This window comes from the organism of the source record quoted next, unplaced genomic scaffold (genome assembly GCF_019419815.1).
Source record: "Pyrus x bretschneideri cultivar Hongxiangsu unplaced genomic scaffold, Pyrus_bretschneideri_v1 Contig83, whole genome shotgun sequence".
In the NCBI taxonomy this organism is placed as follows: domain Eukaryota; kingdom Viridiplantae; phylum Streptophyta; class Magnoliopsida; order Rosales; family Rosaceae; genus Pyrus; species Pyrus x bretschneideri.
Genome location: NW_025999824.1, coordinates 95,283 through 113,804, shown reverse-complemented (window position 1 = coordinate 113,804; position 18,522 = coordinate 95,283). Strand labels below are relative to the sequence as shown.

The following is an 18,522-nucleotide window of genomic DNA, read 5'->3' as shown; positions in this document are numbered from 1 at the left end:
CTTTTGATCCTAAGGTTCTTTGCTTATCAAGTTGCCTTTTCAACTTTATATCATTATAAAGTGCTAATACTTCAACACATATTTCAGAGGTAAGTTCTCCATAGGTATACCTATCATAAGGTATAACTCCTTCGAATTTTTCTTTTATCTGACTTCACACATTTTCAGCGAATAGAGGAGGTAATCCAAAAAGAAACTTTTCTTTTCATAATTAGCATTACAATTGGATCTAAGAAAGACCCTGACATAGAAAACATCTTTATACCACCTAAAATAAGATAAAGTCAGGCATTTTAAGTTCATTAGGAGTTCTCTAGACCTATCTTGTTGTATCTCAGCAGAGCCAACAAAATGTAGCGTAATGGTGTAGATTAAAGTATTCACCGCATCTTCTTGAGCTATTATCTGCCCATTGATTTCTCCTACCTTTGTGGCAGCAAGGATTTGTCTCTTTGCTTCTTCGCTTAGGTGAAAACCCCACCATCCACGCAATTGACCTATAAATCCTGTTATTATTGCATGTGCAATGATACTATCAGAATTTCCTTGTAATTTACTAGCAGATGAGAACATCATGTGTCATATAGTATTATTTACTTGGTAATCTGTTTGTCCATCAATGTTCCATTCAACAATTGATCTTCCATCATACTAAACATTTTCACTCATATCATTATCTTCAAATTGGAGATCTATAGGGGTTGGCCTAAGATAATAATTATTCAGGATGGGTGTTCTCATAAACTTGTGTCCTTGTCTTATCCTATTCACTTGTGGGTCTAGGGTTGACTCGTCAAATTGCTCTTACAAATTAGCAATTTGGGTTTCAGTAATAACTAAGGCGTTTGGCTTTGATAATTTTATTGAACTTAACCTCTTTACCAGAGCATCAATAAAATTATCATTGTTTCCAAACTTGTAGTCTTTAAGTTCGAGAGTTGGTTTAAACATTGGTTGGTCAACCTTCTTCTTTCCTTCAAAAGAATTGGAAGATGTTCATGGTTCTCTAGGGTTCCAAATTCTAGATTCGAGAGAATCATTTGTCTTTAGTGAATTCTCTATTCTAGATGCTTGTTATCCTAAAGATTGAAGGAACGAGTTAGTATAATTGTTTTGTTGTATCACAGCAGCAACTCCATTTTTTAAAGAGGCTTCCTGACCTCCATCAAGAACCTTTCTATAAGGAGAGGCAATTGTTCCTTTAGAATTGATCTGGATGGACTTTTCTAGTGGATGTATCGCTCTTTCTTCTTTTCCTTCTCTTGTTGTATAAGTCTTAAATGGATTTTCTAAAGTGCTTATACATTGAGTGTATTTAGGAAAGTTGTATTTCTTAGCACACCATTCATACCAAGGAAAAAATCTTGTATTAATCCCTTTTTCTATCATGAAAGTATAATAAGGTTTCTTCAGGAAAGTTCTTCTTTCTGGGCTATAGGCTTTTTCTAGCCATTCTCTTTTTAGAATACTCTTTATTGAGATAATATTTCTCAATGAAGTCTCTATCTGGTTCAAATTTTGTTATTACACAAATGTTTGATTCAACATTGTCCCATGTAAATTTTGGTTGTAAGTGTGGATTTCTAGAGTTCATAGAAGGAGTTGTGGCTCTAATATTTTCTACCTTATAGAAAAAGTAATGCACTTGTTCTTGGGTTTTTCTAAGGCCTTCTAGGAAAGTCTTTTCATGGCCTTGCTCATATAGCTTGTTTCGGGTGTTGTCTTCCTAAAAGAATTTATTTTTAAAATGTTTTTCCTAAGGGAATCAACACTTCTTCAAGGACCTAAACATAGCCTGGTTAACCTGTCATTGTTAAAATGTATTTCTACATCTCCATCATCATATTGGTTAATATGGCTAGGTTCTCGATTTTGGATGAGCTAAGGAGGAATTACATCCTGCAATCTCCCTCTTTCAAATAGAGTAATTTCGTTCCATCTAATCATTTTGGGTACCACAGTATGTGCCTTTTTCTAAATTAGCTTGGAATAAAACGGTTTGTCCTTTACTATCCATGACTTTGGCTCATTGTACAATGGTATTCATAACCTTATATGAAATTTGGTAAATCACAGCGAGATTCTGTGATCAGGGTCCATATCATATCCTTGGGTATCCACACTTAAGGTAAAGGTCTTTAAGACTCCGGGATTGGATAACGACAATGAGAAGTTCGGGTAACAATTAAAGTAAAGTGGCCCCTCACTTAAAGAAGACTCTATTAATCCCAACATGGAATTAACAAAACTTTTGTGATGTTTATCCCTTAAACAAAGTAGAATTGAGGTATCTAACCCTGTTCTAGTTAACGTTTCACCGCAACCTGTATTAGACCTATATGCAAATAATTGTGACCCTTTTGTATATGTTGATCTATTTGGTGTTGAAAGAGTAGTTGGAAGTCTGCACTAGCATCAGTGAAGGGAATGGTTTTTTCAACTGTTTTAAGTAGTCTGATTTAAATTCAAATGTTACCTTCTAATAAATATCAAAAGTTGGGACTCTGGGAATATTCCAATTTTCTAAATCCTTTTCTATATTCAAGATGGTTACTTCTTCAACATTTTTAACCCCCCCCCCTCATTAGTCTCGAACTATTACTACGATTAGAACCACTACTGCTACCTACAGTTCTCTTACTCAAGGATCTAAGTAAACCAATCATTAGAAGAAAGTTTCTCTACTTCTTTGTTCCCTAGGTGATGTGTCGACAGACTTATTACCTAAACCAAAAATGGCCCAGAGACGTCAGAATAGTTGAAAATGTTTAATCTTGTTTAAATTTATTATTAAGTCTATAAACAAGCAGAGAATATATATATATATATATGAAGATAACAACACAATAATTATGAATTGAAATAAACAAAGATAAAATAAAGGATAAGTACAGACTGAAATAAAAAACGATAAAATAAGCATAAGGTGAAAAGCAAACTTACATTAATTTATTAATTTTTGAGATTTACGAGGAAGAACCAAAGTCGAAAAGAAAGACAACAGTTAAACACTCAAACACCCAATAATATAGTTAACAAAGTGAAAGTTTTCTCGTCCTCTTACAATTGGGCTCGGAGGCTCAATAAACAAAAAACTAAAAGCAAACTCAAAAGCCAAGTGTCGCACAGGCAATGAAGCATAAAAAAAGAAGCCTACACTAATAAGCGACATCTTCACTTTTTGCAATGACACTGACTTGGCTTCACGTGGAGCATTAGAAAGATTCTTGAAAAAAAAAAAACACATACCAACAAGCAGCTACATAAACCATAGCACAACTATTCAAAAAGGAATAAAAGCTGACATCTAGATTTCAGACAGCATCTTGTCTTATCTTTATTCAGAGAAAAGCACTTCATGCTTTATTTCTTTGGATGGATAGGAATACATATTCCATAGCAGACATCCTCATTATCATCTATGTAGTCTTCATCCATGTTATACTGAGACGACCCAGCTTCAGATCTCATCTCTTCGTCATCTAGACTGTCCAGCTCAAGGATTTTAAGAACTTTATCTTTTAGATCTTTCTTTGAACAAGATAGGCTGGACTCGATTAAAGACTTAAGTTTTTCAATCTTTGATGATGATGATTCAGGGGTTGATCGGGAATGTTCAATAGCACACTGCCTATCAGGCAAGATTTTTATGGCCTTAAAAATGTTTGGCTTAAGATGGTCCAAGTGAAACTTATCCCACCAACAGATAAAGAGCTTTCTTTTAAGCTGGGGAACGAAATTCCAAGCACCATCATCGTCGTCAACAAAACCATAGTCCCATTTCAAGATCCAAGGGAGTTCATAAAATATTATGAACCAAAGAAACAACTTCCTCTTTTTAGGATAGTCTGCATTTTCTTTACTAAAATTGTCTGGAAAAGAATCAACAATTACTTGGGGCAAATAATCCAAATTTGGTCCCCAAATAATAAACCATGTTCTAAACCACTCTTTCAAAGTTCTGAGACGAAACTAAATGAACCAAGTGTGAGAATAACGGATATTTTGAAAACATAAAAATACATCCTAAGCTTTTTGGTAATCCCATAAATTATACCCCGTTGGACTCATATCAGAACTAGAGTGTACACACACACACGCACACACACACACACACACACACACACACACACACACACACATATATATAAATATATATATCAGTTGTCGTGGGTCTGTTGGGTAAAATTTTTGGGTGGGTTGGTGATGGGTATTGGCAGTTTGGGAGGTGTTGCGATGGTATGCGTTGGTTCAAGAGTGGGGATGGGTGTGCTTTGGGTGGTTGAATTGCAAGAGGCAAATGAAAAGGGTTCAATCTAAAAGAGTAGTTTCGGTCGAAATTATGATTACGGATGTTGGCTTTCTTCCAAAATTTAAATACCTCATCAAAGTCAGTAGTTCGATTCCAAGAATATCAGGAGTTTGATTCCTAATTTTGGATGCAGCCACTAATAGTTTGCATTCCAAAAATTTGGTAAACACCATAATCACCTACGGAAGAATTCAATTCCCTTTCTTCTACTTCCATTTCGAATACGTAAACATGCCATAAGTCTATTAAAAGAAGAGACACTAATTACAACAATAGTATGCTTTTAAATATATAGCACATATATACATGAGACAAGACACAAAATAATATAATATGTATGTCGATAAAATGCACTTATAGTACTTTTAGTATGTAAGTGTATGATTATATAAAAATTATGAATAATACAATCCGAAACTAAAAAACTGATTGAAAGATGCATAAATTAGTAAATAATTATAAAATTTTAAAGTGAGTGGCAAGTTAGTTTGGTAGACAGGCTTTTCTTCAACCCACAACGCTTCTGTTATATTCCTTATGACATGCATACCTTAAAATAGTAATATCGTTTTTAAGAAGAAAAATTATAAAAGTTAAGATTTCTTCGACTGTAATATATTTGTACTAACTTTAAAGACTATTTAGCCTACATGGTGCACATGCCGAATAGCTAATGAGCTAGCTACGTCATTCAGTTGAATGGTGGACGTGCCAGCTTGTCGACCAAGCTCAGTTGGTGAGTAAATGAATGTGGCGGTGGTACCAAATGCAATGCTAACTTCTATATCTAAGTGAACATAGGCAAGGAAGGAACTCCTATCGGCCTCTAGGTACTAGGGTACGAAGATAAAGATGTTAGCCACTGCAAAGTTCAGGAATCGTCTATACCGTGCTCGGCTATTTCAATTATATTTGTGAAAATATAAGTTCACCGAATCAGTATCGAATTGTATGAACACAAATACTCAAAGGAGATGAGTGTCTTGCTTGTAAATGTGGTTCCACGTTAGAATACCGAACTCTAAAATGCACTTGAGTATATCCAATCATAAAATGGGTTGGTTTTCAATTGTGTCGAACAACGTAACCCAGTAACACATCAACTCGCCGAGAGGCTAATGAGTTGACCTCTTCCAATAAGGACTCAAAGACTCCTTGTTGATAGAGAATTGGATAAATAGTCTACCAAACTTGAAGTAATGCTGCTAATCCAAACTGAAGGTGGTCCTCAATCAACTCTAGTGCTCTAGTGATGTTAATCCAAACTGAAAATGTCGTCGGTTGTTAACCACAATATTGTTGATCTAAACTAAAGATGCGTTTGATGAAGTTGGGAAGGTTAGTATTTTCTCAAAGATGAGAGAGTTTCGCGTAAAGTGAGAAATTGCACAGGGCAAATTTGTTTGTCATGTTGAAAGCCCTCTGAATCTAAACCGGCTTCCAAAGAGTCCTTCACTTACTAGGACTTGGCCATTCCCTGGGTTGGACTTCTTAAAAAACATGAACTGGGCCGAGATCTTTGCGCTGGGTTGAACCCACAATTATGTTCAGCCCAAGCCTGATAGTTTGGGTCCAAACAATTTGAATAGAGAATTGCTAAGGAGTCTCTCAAAGAAATCTCCATGGACTCGCTACCACCTCACAGTTTAACGTTAATTCCATTGCCACCATTACAATATATTGTGCTAAAAACATGTAGTTGTAGAGAGCCCATTGAAAGTCAAAGTCTCCTTTTAGCATTTCTCATTCGAAAACATGGGTGTCCTTAAAGGAAAGGGATCCTCTTAGGATCCCTTCCATCAAATCCACCCAGTCTTAAAATCCGGGTCATTGAAATTTGATCCAATGGTTACAATTATTATAACTTTTAAAGGGACTAAAGGATCTCCTGCTTGTAGCTGTTGGATCAAATTTCAACAGCCTGAATTCCCAAAATTAAGGATTTGGTGGAAGAAATCTGGGGAGGATCACTAAGGACAATCTAACAGAACATGAGTAACCCAACTTGAAAATGGCCGACCCGGCCCGGTAGGAGCGTTTGGCAAACTGAAGCCGGCGTTGTCCTTCCTTGCAGATAATTTTGAGCAAATTCCCCTCCTCCCTCCTTCCTCTTCAACAAAATGACGACTCTGTTATCTACAGCAGCTCTTCCTTCAATAACAAAGCTCAGCCTGAAGCTTCTCAATCTCAACAATGGCGGCAACCTCCATCCAAAACCTTCTCACCTTTCAGCAGGTAAACCCTAACAAAACCCTTCCTCTCCATTTCCCTTCCGATTTCTCCATTTCCAGCTACAATTTGAATAACACAATCTTTTCATCTTGTTTTCGGGTTTGGTAGGATTCAGTTTAGATAAAAGCAACAAATTTTCATTGATTAGTTGTGCTGTAAAGAAGCAAGAGAGCACTGAAACGACCCAGAAAGTAAATGGGAAGATTACACGAAGGATAGGTGGTGGAATTGGGAACCCATTTTTGAGTGAGGGAAGGGATGAGGATGAGAGGAATGGACCGTTTTGCCCTGGGTGTGGGGTGTTTATGCAAGATAAGGACCCAAATGTTCCTGGGTTTTATCAGAAAAGAAAGATTAATGTGTCAGAATTGTCAGATGGTGAGGAGGGTGTTGAGGGTGAATTTGAAGACTTCGATGTTGAAGAGGAGAAGGTGGAGGAGGAGTTTGTGGATGAAATTGAGGGAAAGTTTGTAGAAAGTGGTGAAGAAGATAGTGAATTGGAAATGGGGGATGAGTTTGAGTGGGATTCCGATGAATTCGAAGCCAAGTTGTTGGGGGAGGAAGAAAATGATTTGGATTTGGATGGTTTTACTCCAGCGGGGGTTGGGTACGGTAACATCAAAGCGGAAACTATAGAGAAGATGAAGAAGAAGGTGCCAAAATCGGAAAAGAAGAGAATGGCTAGAGAGGCTCAGAAAGAGAAAGAAGAGGTTACGGTGTGTGCCCGATGTCATTCATTAAGAAATTATGGGCAGGTGAAGAACCAAGCAGCTGAAAACTTAATGCCTGATTTTGATTTTGATAGGTTGATCGCAACCCGGCTGATTAAACCTGCTGCGAGTGCCAATCCTGTTGTGGTTATGGTTGTTGATTGTGTTGATTTTGATGGATCATTCCCTAAACGGGCAGCAAAGTCATTGTTTGCAGCATTAAAAGGAACTGAAAATGATCCTAAACTTAGGAAAAGACTGCCAAAGCTTGTTCTTGTGGCCACAAAGGTTGATCTCCTCCCATCACAAGTTTCGCCTGCTAGATTGGATAGATGGGTCCGCCATCGTGCTAAGGCTGGAGGAGGACCTAAACTAAGTGGGGTGTATATGGTTAGTTCTCATAAGGATTTGAATGTCAGGAATCTGTTATCCTTCCTCAAAGAATTGGCTGGCCCTCGAGGGAATGTATGGGTTATTGGGGCTCAAAATGCTGGCAAGTCCACTCTCATAAATGCACTAGCAAGGAAAGAAGGGGCAAAAGTCACAAAGCTCACGGAAGCTCCAGTTCCTGGGACAACATTAGGGATCCTGAGAGTTGGAGGGATCTTGTCAGCTATGGCAAAGTTGTTTGACACTCCAGGACTTCTGCATCCATATTTGGTGTCCATGAGATTGAATAGAGATGAACAGAAAATGGTTGAAATACGGAAGGAGCTTCGTCCTCGGACTTATAGGATAAAGGCAAGTTCATTCTTTCCATTTTGTTGTATTCTGGACCTTTTTTTTTTTTTTTTAAATACGCATGTATTTGTTATGTGCATTTGTTTGTTTATACATATTTGACTACAGCTACTATAGGATAAATGTTGAGACCTCGTGCAAGTGTTATGAATTGATTTTGAGGCAAATCTTGTTGAAAGTCTAATAATTGGTTATACTTAATACCAAATGAACATATTCAATAACCTATTGGGTACAGGTCACCAATTTTCTGCAATAATCGAAGGACATGTAAACTTGACCTTATTCGTAAGCACTTACTTTTTCAGGTTTCTTGTTATAGTTGCAGATTATGAATGGTTTGCGGAGCCTCATTTGATTTTTTTTGCTCAAATTATCTTAAAATGCAAGTTTGAAGAACATGCTTATTTCTTGGCTCAAATTCCACAAAAAGGATTTTTAACAATTCAGTCGATGTCAGGATCTTTTGTTTACTTCTACAACAGATACTAGCTTATAATCTCAGTTGGAGGTTATCAGTTCAATAATCTATTTAGATTGTACTTTAAAGTTTTTTTTTTTTTTAATGAAAAGAAAGCCCTTATAATCTATGCATACATATGTAGTTTTTCGATTCATGAGAATGGACTAATGATCAAATCTAAGTGCTACTAATCATAAGTTTGATATCTGCAGGCAGGACAAACCATACATGTTGGTGGTTTACTGAGACTAGATCTTGTTCAAGCTTCTGTTGAAACAATTTATTTGACAGTTTGGGCTTCACCAAATGTTTCTTTACATATGGGGAAGACAGAAAATGCTGATGAGACATGGAGGAAACATGTTGGTATTAGGTTGCAGGTAATTCTTTATCCCAGTTGGATACATCTTTGTCATGATTTTGCATTTTATCGCATAGTTCAATTCGATTTGATTCTGGATCCAAATTTTTAATGATATCATCTTGATATCTGCCAGTAATATAAAATGATCCTTACTGAAATTTTATTTTATGTATGCATTTTGTGTATGAACACATTTGAGTGTGATTCATCCTTTAAAATTTGGTCAGCAGTTATAGGAACTAGTCTTTACTCTAGAAGATGTTTGACAGGATTTTTTGGATGTGAGGAGTTGTAGTATTAATCATATTTCCGCAGAATAGACTGGCGCTCTGAATCCTTTGAAGATTCTAGATTACCCTGTAGTCATCAATGGTTCCTCATCTTGGATATGTAACATTGACCATGAATCTGATTGAACATATATTAATATTATTGTTTGGAAACTAAGCCTTCCTGTATGTTCTTAGGAAGTTTGTACTTCAATTCCTGTTCTGGCATAAGAGCCAATTTTTTCCCAAATTAGGTTGGTTTGGTTGTTGAGTTGTGCTGAACCAAGCATGCAAAAAATGTTTGCAATTTTGTCAACTCCAAGGGTCTCCCACAGTTGTAGAGGAGTGTCCTCTATTAGCTGTCCAAACCAATTAGGCCGCGAAACAGCCCTCCTGAAGTGGTAATCACACTGACATTCGAAGATTTTTTTTTCCCCACATTTTGTAATTGCAGTCCATATGTTCCTGTGATATTGATATTCACGAAAGTTTGAACATTGTAAAGTCATAATTTACTTCGGTTGATAAATGACTGGATTGTTAGGTTTTAATCTTTGTCAATTCAATTGATTTGCCTAAAACTGTCAGCTTTGCAGGTTGCGTTCATTTTAGTTTCTGAGGATTTTAAATATTCCTCTTAATTCACTTAGGTTGATAAATGAACATGTCTCTTTTGGCTTTCATTGTTGTCATTTCATATACAATGAATCAATGTTTGCCTAGAAAGTTTCAGTTTCCACTTGGTAATTACGTTTTGGTGAACTTCAACTACATTACGGGATTAACAGTATGATCGAGTTTATTTCACAACACAACCGTTCTTTGTGTATAGGACTATAAAGAACAAATGATTGTTTAAGTTTTGGGATAACTAAAAAAAGGTCCCTCACAGAACCTTTTTTCATCGAAAAACACTTTAGACAACTTTTCTTATTATTAAGGACACTTTTTATATTATAAGGACAAAAAACAAAAAGGGAGTCGCACTTCATGAGGTTTTAAAATTAAAAAAATGTCCTTAATAATAATAAAAGATGCCCTTAATGATAAAGAAAGTCGTCTAAGAGTTTTTGAATAAAAAAAAGTTTTGTGAGGGGATTTTTATTTAATTTCCTGTTGAGTTTTCTGTCTGACTGTCTTGGATTAACATTGGCATTGAAGCAAGAAGAAACTTGCAACACCTCTTTGCAGTTTGTCTGCTTGGACAGAGACTCTAGTAAAAGACTTGGACTACTTGGATCTAACGGAAGACATGACACAAAACCGAGGACAATGGCGTTCTAGGATTCATATATCCGACCTCACTTAGTGGGATAAGGTTTTGTTGTTGTTGTTGTTGATGTGGAATGTCTCTTGAAAGGTTTTGCAGTTTTACTTTTGCGAGTTGCTATGTTAATACATAATTAGTTTTATAAGACAACCATCCGGTATCATGGAAAGGTTAAATGCACAGTAGCATCCTCAGAAACCCACCAATTAATTAATAATCAAACTTATTTCTCTAATTGGTAATCATTAATTGAAAAGCCCCTGTTAGTACTATTGTTAGCTACCCTAATCTAAGTAATTAGTTTCTTTTTCCCTTTGAATGTTCAAGAAACAATGAAATCTCTTTGGTTTACTGTACTTTTACTCACTGGACCTTGCCTTGTACTTTTGCAGCCTCCAATTGGCGCAGACCGTGCCGCTGAGATGGGAAAATGGGAAGAGAAGGAAATCAAAGTGTCTGGAGCAAGTTGGGATGTGAATAGCATCGATATTGCAGTAGCTGGTTTAGGTTGGTTGTCGTTAGGTCTTAAAGGGGAAGCAACCTTGACGCTGTGGACATATGATGGCATTGAAATTACTTTGAGAGAGCCGTTAGTTCTTGATCGGGCACCATCTCTTGAGAGACCCGGGTTTTGGCTACCGAAAGCAATATCTGAGGCAATTGGTAACCAGAGTAAACTTGAAGCTCAGAGGAAAAAGCTTCAAATGGAGAGTGCAGATTCCCTTTCCGAGGTATCCATTTGAATAGAAGAGAAGAGAAGCTTGATTGTTCTGCCTTATTTTCGACTGGCAACATGATTCACCTCGTAGCTCTGCAAGTCAGCTTGGCGTTTAAGAGGGTTTTTCGACAGCTCTTTGAGTTTAGTGTTGCGTTAGGTGTTTATCTTTATAGGTGTAATACAAAATTTGTAATGTGACGTAAATGCAATGTGTATATTGAATCATTTTTAGGCCGCGAGTTCAAACTATAGAGCTTTATCCAGCCAATTCCATGGCCATGAAATAGCTTTCTGCAAATTTTCAAACAAGGAAACATCACAACACATATAAGTATATATGTATGCATATATGTACTTCATATGCGAAGGCAAGAAAAACGTATTAACTAGGGTTTTGGGTTAGCAATCGAACAAGGAATTGCCATCACAATTAATTAATTACAAGATTGTAATTAAGGGCATGTTCACTTACAAGGAATAGAAAGTAGGAATTGTAACCATTTTCATTCTTGAGTTTCATGTGTTCATTAATATATGGGTAAGCGAATCATTTCATTCCTTAATTTTTCCTTGAGTATACTGACGAATCCTTAATCAAATACCTAAAAATTAGGAATCAGATCAACCAGAGCCTAAGGGGGAATAGTTAATTTGATTATGTTTCCTCATTTCTCCTATGTTTTTAAGCTCTTCGATTCCCTTCTTTTCCCATTTTTTGTTAAATAGACATGCCTAAGTGTAATTTTGATTTCCTCTCCTTTTAGGAATCCTAATCTTTACACACCAAGGTAGGTTTGTGATGTATATGTGGAGCAGTTAACCATGAATAAAATCAACCTCTCCCTCTCTCTCTAACACAGCCAGCCATGGGCCAACTGCTCCTTAATGCATTTGCAACAACAGGAGATCCATTTGAAAATCTTCTCATCTACCTGCTAACATTTCTCAATTCCAAGTACTGGAGATTAATTGAAAAGGATTAAAAATATCCTGATTCAAGTTCATTGATAGAGAGCGCAAAGATGCTACATGGCACTAAAACATACTGGTGTCACTGTGAGAAACGAAAATCAAGCTCTTCAAAATTACACCTTAAAGCATTACAAATCCACATCAGTACTCGAAATTGATCATCACAAAGCTTCTTCACTGTTTCAGTTTTGAAGAAACTCCACCTGATGTGGAAGCGTTGAATCCTATTATGACCACGATCAAGCAGATATCCATCTAAAGTGCTCAACGGCCTCGCTAGATAATGGTTGGTTTGTCCTTTTGGACTGTTAATTGAACCAAAATCCACGACTGGAACTGATAGATGAAATTGTCTGCATCTTTTGGACACAGCGCCCACTCGAGTGAGGTTTTTATAATCTAGGGAGGAAGGAATATGATGAGCAAATTCATCTGGAAGATCACTAAATCTGTCTATACCACTTTCAGAACAAGTTCCTTCATCTTGACAACTTGTAGATGCCTGGAACTTACGCTTGCGCCCCATCGTAGTGACTCCTGAAGGCGATATCTGGTCAGAGCTACTAGAGATAATCCTTCCTGCAACCAAATTAAAGCAACGGTTTATGATAACTACACACACCAATTGTCCAGTTAAACTAAATTTTTGGAGCTAAACAGGATGCCCCCTAATTAAATTCAGACAAGGGCATATCATCAAACACTTTCCAGGCACATTCACAAAACCTTAAGGAGAAATCAACAAGACTAACAATTTACAATTACACAGAAATCGAATTTGAAATCTGAGTTTTCAAGAAATCGCATGTTCTGCAAACAAATACTTACAGGTGGTAATAGCTTTTGGTAAAAAATCTTTTAATGTAGCTGGAAGAGAAAATAGATGAGTGTAGAGTGATTACTTGCCACACAAGGCATTTAATGGGAACTACTCCTAGGGTTATGGTTATTTTAATATTTTTATAGAAAACAAGTTTTGTGAGGTACTTTTTATTAATTTTCTGTTGAGTTTTCTGTCTGTCTGTCTTGGATGAACATTGGCATTGAAGCATGAAGAAACTTGCAATACCTCTTTGCAGTTTGTCTGCTTTGAAATCTTCATTTCTATCATGTGATGTGGAACGTGTCTTGAAAGGTTTTGCATTTTTCCTTTTGCGAGTTTCTATGTTATACATAACTAGCTTTCAGAAGACAATGATCCGGCATCATGGAAGGGTCAAATGCACAGTAGCATCCTCAGAAACCCGCCAATTAATTAATAATTAAATTTTTTTTTCTGTAATTGATAATCATTAATTGAAAAACCGCTGTTAGTAATACAGTTAGTTACCTTAATCTACAGTAATTAGTTTCTTTTTCCCTTTGAACGTTCAAGAAACAATGTGAAATTCTATGTTTCATGTTCTTGCAAAATGCAGCCGCTCCTTCAGTTTACTGTACCTTTTACTCACTGGATCTTGCGTTATACTTTTTCAGCCTCCAGTTGGCGCTGACCGTGCTGCTGAGATGGGAAAATGGGAAGAGAGGGAAATCAAAGTGTCTGGAGCAAGTTGGGATGTGAATAGCATCTATATTGCAGTAGCTGGTTTAGGTTGGTTTTCATTAGGTCTCAAAGGGGAAGCAAGCTTGACGCTGTGGACGTATGGTGGCATTGAAATTACATTGACAGAGCTGTTACTTCTTGATCGGGCACCATCTCTTGAGAGACCCGGGTTTTGGCTACCGAAAGCAACATCTGAGGCAAATGATAACCAGAGTAAACTTGAAGCTCAGAGGAAAAAGCTTCAAATTGAGAGTGCAGATTCCCTTTTCCGAGGTATCCATTTGAAGAGAAGAGAAGCATGATTGTTCTGCCTCATTTTCGACTGGCAACATGGTTAACGCGACAGTTCGTTAAGTTTAGGTGTTTATTGTGGAGGCAAAAGTAATTCCAAAAATCATGGTGCAAACATGTTGATTATTTTCCAAGAAAGACAAGACTGTCTTTATTAAATGAGTAAGGAGCATTCTCATTCACCATGCCCATCCGAGGTAGAGGAGGCAAAAATCAACGACTGCTCAAGATATGTGTTTAGAATATTGATGATAAAATATCCCTTATTCCTATAATAAATACATTCATAATCAGATAATACATCTTTCAAGTTAGTAATCCTCATTTCATTTATTTAGGATATCTATTTAATTACTTCAAGATATTATTTACACAAATATCTTAGAATATTCTCACTTAAACACAAACCTAGGGCCAGCCACCCCTAAACCCTAGAGGGCCGGCCCACTTCCTCCTTTTCTCCAATAAATACCCTCTTTATCTCCAAAATTGAGGAGGCTTTTGCTACCCGCAAACTTCTAAATGCATTCTTTTCAGAACTCTAACTTTGGCATCGAAGATTCTTCGGCCAAGGCCCCCCTCCCCCATTCATCATGGCGCGTGAGGCTTTTGGCCATAATTTTAGATGTTATTATTTTGTAAATGCATATTCGTCAATTAAGGGAAGGCAAAAATTTGCATTCATATTTATTGGAATACAAAATTTGTAACATGAGGTAATACAATGTGTATATTGAATCATTTTTAGGCCGCGAGTCGAAACAATAGAGCTTTCTCCTGCCAATTCCATGGCTTTGAATTAGCTATCTGCAAATTTTCAAACGAGGAAGGAAACATCACAATAGATGTATGTATGTATGTATGTATGTATGTATGTATGTATGTATGCATGCGTGTATGTATGTATGTATGTGTGTGTGTGTATGTGTGTATGTATGTGTGTATGTGTGTATGTGTGTATGTATGTGTGTATGTGTGTATGTATGTATGTGTCTGTATGTATGTACGTGTACATGTATGTGTGTATGTATGTATGTATGTATGTATGTATGTAAGCTGTGAAAGGCAGGAAAAACGTACGTACTAACTAGGATTTTGGTTGGTAAACGAACATAACAAGGAATTGCCATCACAATTATTTAATTACAAGAATTGTAATTTAGGTCATGTTCACTTACAAGGAATAGAAATAGGAATTAGAATCAATTTGATTCTTGAGTTTTTTTTCTTTTGAACAAAAATTCTTGAGTTTTATGTATTAAAATATAGATAAGTGACTCATTTTAGTCCTTAATTTTCTCCTAAATTTACTTACACATAAGGAATCAGAAAAGTGTAACATTTTCTCTTGATATCCATAATTAAATGCCTAAAAATTAGGAATCAGATCAACTAGGGCCTAGAGGACTAGTTAATTTGATTCGCTTTCTTATTTCTCCAAATTTTTTAAAGTTTTCCGATTCCTTCCTCTTCCCACTTTTGTTAAGTAAACATGTCACTCTGTTTGGACAAGGAAATTTAAGATTATTAAGGAATTTTAAAATGATGGAAATTGAAATAACGAAATTTTATTTTCTAAAATTTGTGAATTTTCTTGTTAGGTTAACCTAAAAAACAATGGAATTCGATATGGAATCTATTATTTTAAACTCTCAATCATAGAAATTTGGAAATACATGTGACATCCCACATCGCCCAGGGGACTGATCCTTAAATGTATATTCCCATCCTACCTAGCACGAGGCCTTTTGGGAGCTCACTGGCTTCGGGTTCCATGGGAACTCCGAAGTTAAGCGAGTAGCGCGCGAGAGCATTCCCAGGATGGGTGACCCATCGGGAAGTTCTCGTGTGAGTTCCCAAAAACAAAACCGTGAGGGCGTGGTCGGGGCCCAAAGCGGACAATATCGTGCTACGGTGGTGGAGCGGGCCCGGGAAGTCGTCCCACCCGGGCCGGGATGTGACATTTGGTATCAGAGCCTAACCCTGGTCGCGAATGTGCCGACGAGGACGTCGGGCCCCTAAGGGGGGTGGATTGTGACATCCCACATCGCCCAGGGGTGATCCTTATATGTATATCCCATCCCTACCTAGCACGAGGCCTTTTGGGAGCTCACTGGCTTCGGGTTCCATAGGAACTCCGAAGTTAAGCGAGAAGGGGGCTAGAGCAATCCCATGATGGGTGACCCACTGGGAAGTTGCTCGTGAGTTCCCAAAAACAAAACCGTGAGGGAATGGTAAGCCCAAAGCGGACAATATCGTGCTACGGTGGTGGAGTTGGGCCCGGGAAGTGATCCGCCCCGGGTCGGGATGTGACAATTTGGTATCAGAGCCTATCCCTGGCCGGAAATGTGCCGACGAGGACGTCGGGCCCCTAAGGGGGGTGGATTGTGACATCCCACATCGCCCAGGGGACTGATCCTTAAATGTATATTCCCATCCTACCTAGCACGAGGCCTTTTGGGAGCTCACTGGCTTCGGGTTCCATGGGAACTCCGAAGTTAAGCGAGTAGCGCGCGAGAGCATTCCCAGGATGGGTGACCCATCGGGAAGTTCTCGTGTGAGTTCCCAAAAACAAAACCGTGAGGGCGTGGTCGGGGCCCAAAGCGGACAATATCGTGCTACGGTGGTGGAGCGGGCCCGGGAAGTCGTCCCACCCGGGCCGGGATGTGACAATACACCTATTTACATGGAATTTAAGAGTAAATTGTAGCAATGGTCCATCAACTTTAATCAAATTGGAGCAATGGTCCCCTAACTAAAAATCCATTATCATTGGTCCCTCAACTTATCAAAATGTGTAGTTATGGTCCATTTTGTCAACTTCATTAGAAATTTGTCAAAACAAGTTATGTTGAAAGGACCATTGCTACATTTGGGGTCCCTCAACTCATCAAAATGTGTAGCTATGGTCTTTTTCATCAACTTCGTTAGAATTTTGTCAAAATAAGTTACGTTGGAAGGACCACAATTGGGGTACCTCAACTCATCAAAATGTGCAGCTATGATTCTTTTCGTCAACTTCTTTAGAATTTTGTCAAAATAAGTTATGTTGGAAGGACCATTGCTACAATTGGGGTCCCTCAACTCATCAAAATGTGTAGCTATGGTCCTTTTCGTCAACTTCGTCAGAATTTTGTCAAAATAAGTTATGTTGGAAGGACCATTGCTACAATTGGGTTAAAGTTGAGGGACCATTGATTCAATTGGATTAAAGTTGAGGGACCATTTCTCCACTTGGATTAAAGTTGAAGGACCAATGGTAATGAATTTTTAGTTGAAGGACCATAGCTGCACGTGATGAGTTAAGAGACCAATGGTAATGGATTTTTAGTTGAGGGACCATTGCTTCAATTGAGTTAAAGTTAAGGGATCATTGCTACAATTTATTCGAAATTTAAACTTAGGAATTGAAAGTCCCAAATTCCAAGTTTTTTTTTTTCCACGCGGAAATTTTAAATTCTTTTGTTTATGAATCCAAACGAAGGAATTGGTGCATATTCATTTATAAATCCTGACATTTGTCAAAATTCCAAGTTTATTTCCCTCATCCAAATATATAGTGTAAGCATACCATATCTCAATAGATTGGCGTAATTTTTCCGTGTGTACATTTCCATAATGATTGTGTTTTTCCAAAATAAAACTTTGTTGTTCAACATCTTGGACTAGCCACCCCCTTAAAAGGTATTGTTAAAAGATCATCAATTCCTAATGAAATGGAAGTAGCAGTGGCTTGTCGGAACCCCAGAGTTTTTACTTGATCCAGGATGTGTGATGTATATGCCATTCTAAAGTGATCTATTAATTTTGTAATCCATATACACCAAGGTACGTTTAAGCTTTCCGATTCTTTCCTTTTTCCCATTTATATGTTGGGAATCCTAATCCCCGTACCCCCAACGTAGGTTTGTGATGTATATACGAAGCAGTTAACTGTGAATAATATCAACCATTCAATTCGATAATTCTTCAATCCACCAAAAGGGCAATTCCTCCCTTTCCTTTCCCTCTCCCTCTCTAACACAACTAACCATGAGCCAACTGCTCCTTAATGCATTTGCAGCATCAGGAGATCCATTTGAAAATCCTCTCATCTACGACGCTAGCATTTCTCAATTCCATTTCCAAGTAATGGAGATTATTGGAAAAGGATTAAAAATATCCTGATTCAAGTTCACCAATAGAGAGCGCAAAGATTGAGAACGAAAAATGCTAGATGGTACGAAAACATATTGGTGTCACACGGTGAGAAACGAAAGATCAAGCTCTTCAACATTACACATTAAAGCATTACAAATCCACGAAGTTGATCACCACAAAGCTTCTTCATTGTTTCGGTTTCGAAGAAACTACACCTGATGTGGAAGCGTTGAATCCTATTAATTATGACCACAATCAAGCACATATCCATCTAAAGAGCTCAAGCAAATATCATATCATCAAACACTTTCCAGGCACATTCACAAAACCTTAAAGCGAAATCAATAAGACAAACAGTTTACAATTAGACAGAAATCCAATTTGAAATACGAGTTTTCAAGAAATCGCATGTTCTGCAAACAAATATCACTTACAGATGGTAGTGGCTTTTGACAAATAACGTTTTAATGTCGCTGGAAGAGAAAATAGATGAGTGA

The 18,522-nt window shown here is 37.4% G+C and overlaps 1 protein-coding gene across 2 annotated transcripts; it reads left to right on the top strand.

The window, feature by feature from the left end:
* Nucleotides 1-6,322: 6,322 nt before the first annotated feature.
* Nucleotides 6,323-11,347, top strand: LOC103938221 (GTP-binding protein BRASSINAZOLE INSENSITIVE PALE GREEN 2, chloroplastic). 2 transcript variants are annotated; one of them, XR_007255252.1, is made up of 5 exons: nt 6,323-6,547; nt 6,653-7,995; nt 8,671-8,838; nt 10,253-10,451; nt 10,754-10,896. XR_007255252.1 is itself a non-coding variant. In XM_009348216.3 (4 exons), exons 1-4 carry the CDS (start codon nt 6,433-6,435, stop codon nt 11,102-11,104), a joined length of 1,977 nt encoding a protein of 658 aa, XP_009346491.2. In that variant the 5' UTR covers nt 6,329-6,432; the 3' UTR covers nt 11,105-11,347. The 2 variants fall into 2 exon arrangements, 1 of the variants encoding a protein (XP_009346491.2); XM_009348216.3 differs by lacking the exon at nt 10,253-10,451 and having other exon boundaries at nt 6,329-6,547; nt 10,754-11,347.
* The last annotated feature ends 7,175 nt before the right edge of the window (nt 11,348-18,522 follow it).

Coding starts and splice junctions, on each gene's coding strand:
- LOC103938221 (XM_009348216.3), top strand. CDS start 6,433: ATGACGACTCTGTTATCTACAGCAGCTCTTCCTTCAATAACAAAGCTC. Junction 7,996..8,670: donor CTCGGACTTATAGGATAAAG/GCAAGTTCATTC, acceptor TGATATCTGCAG/GCAGGACAAACCATACATGT. Junction 8,839..10,753: donor ATGTTGGTATTAGGTTGCAG/GTAATTCTTTAT, acceptor GTACTTTTGCAG/CCTCCAATTGGCGCAGACCG.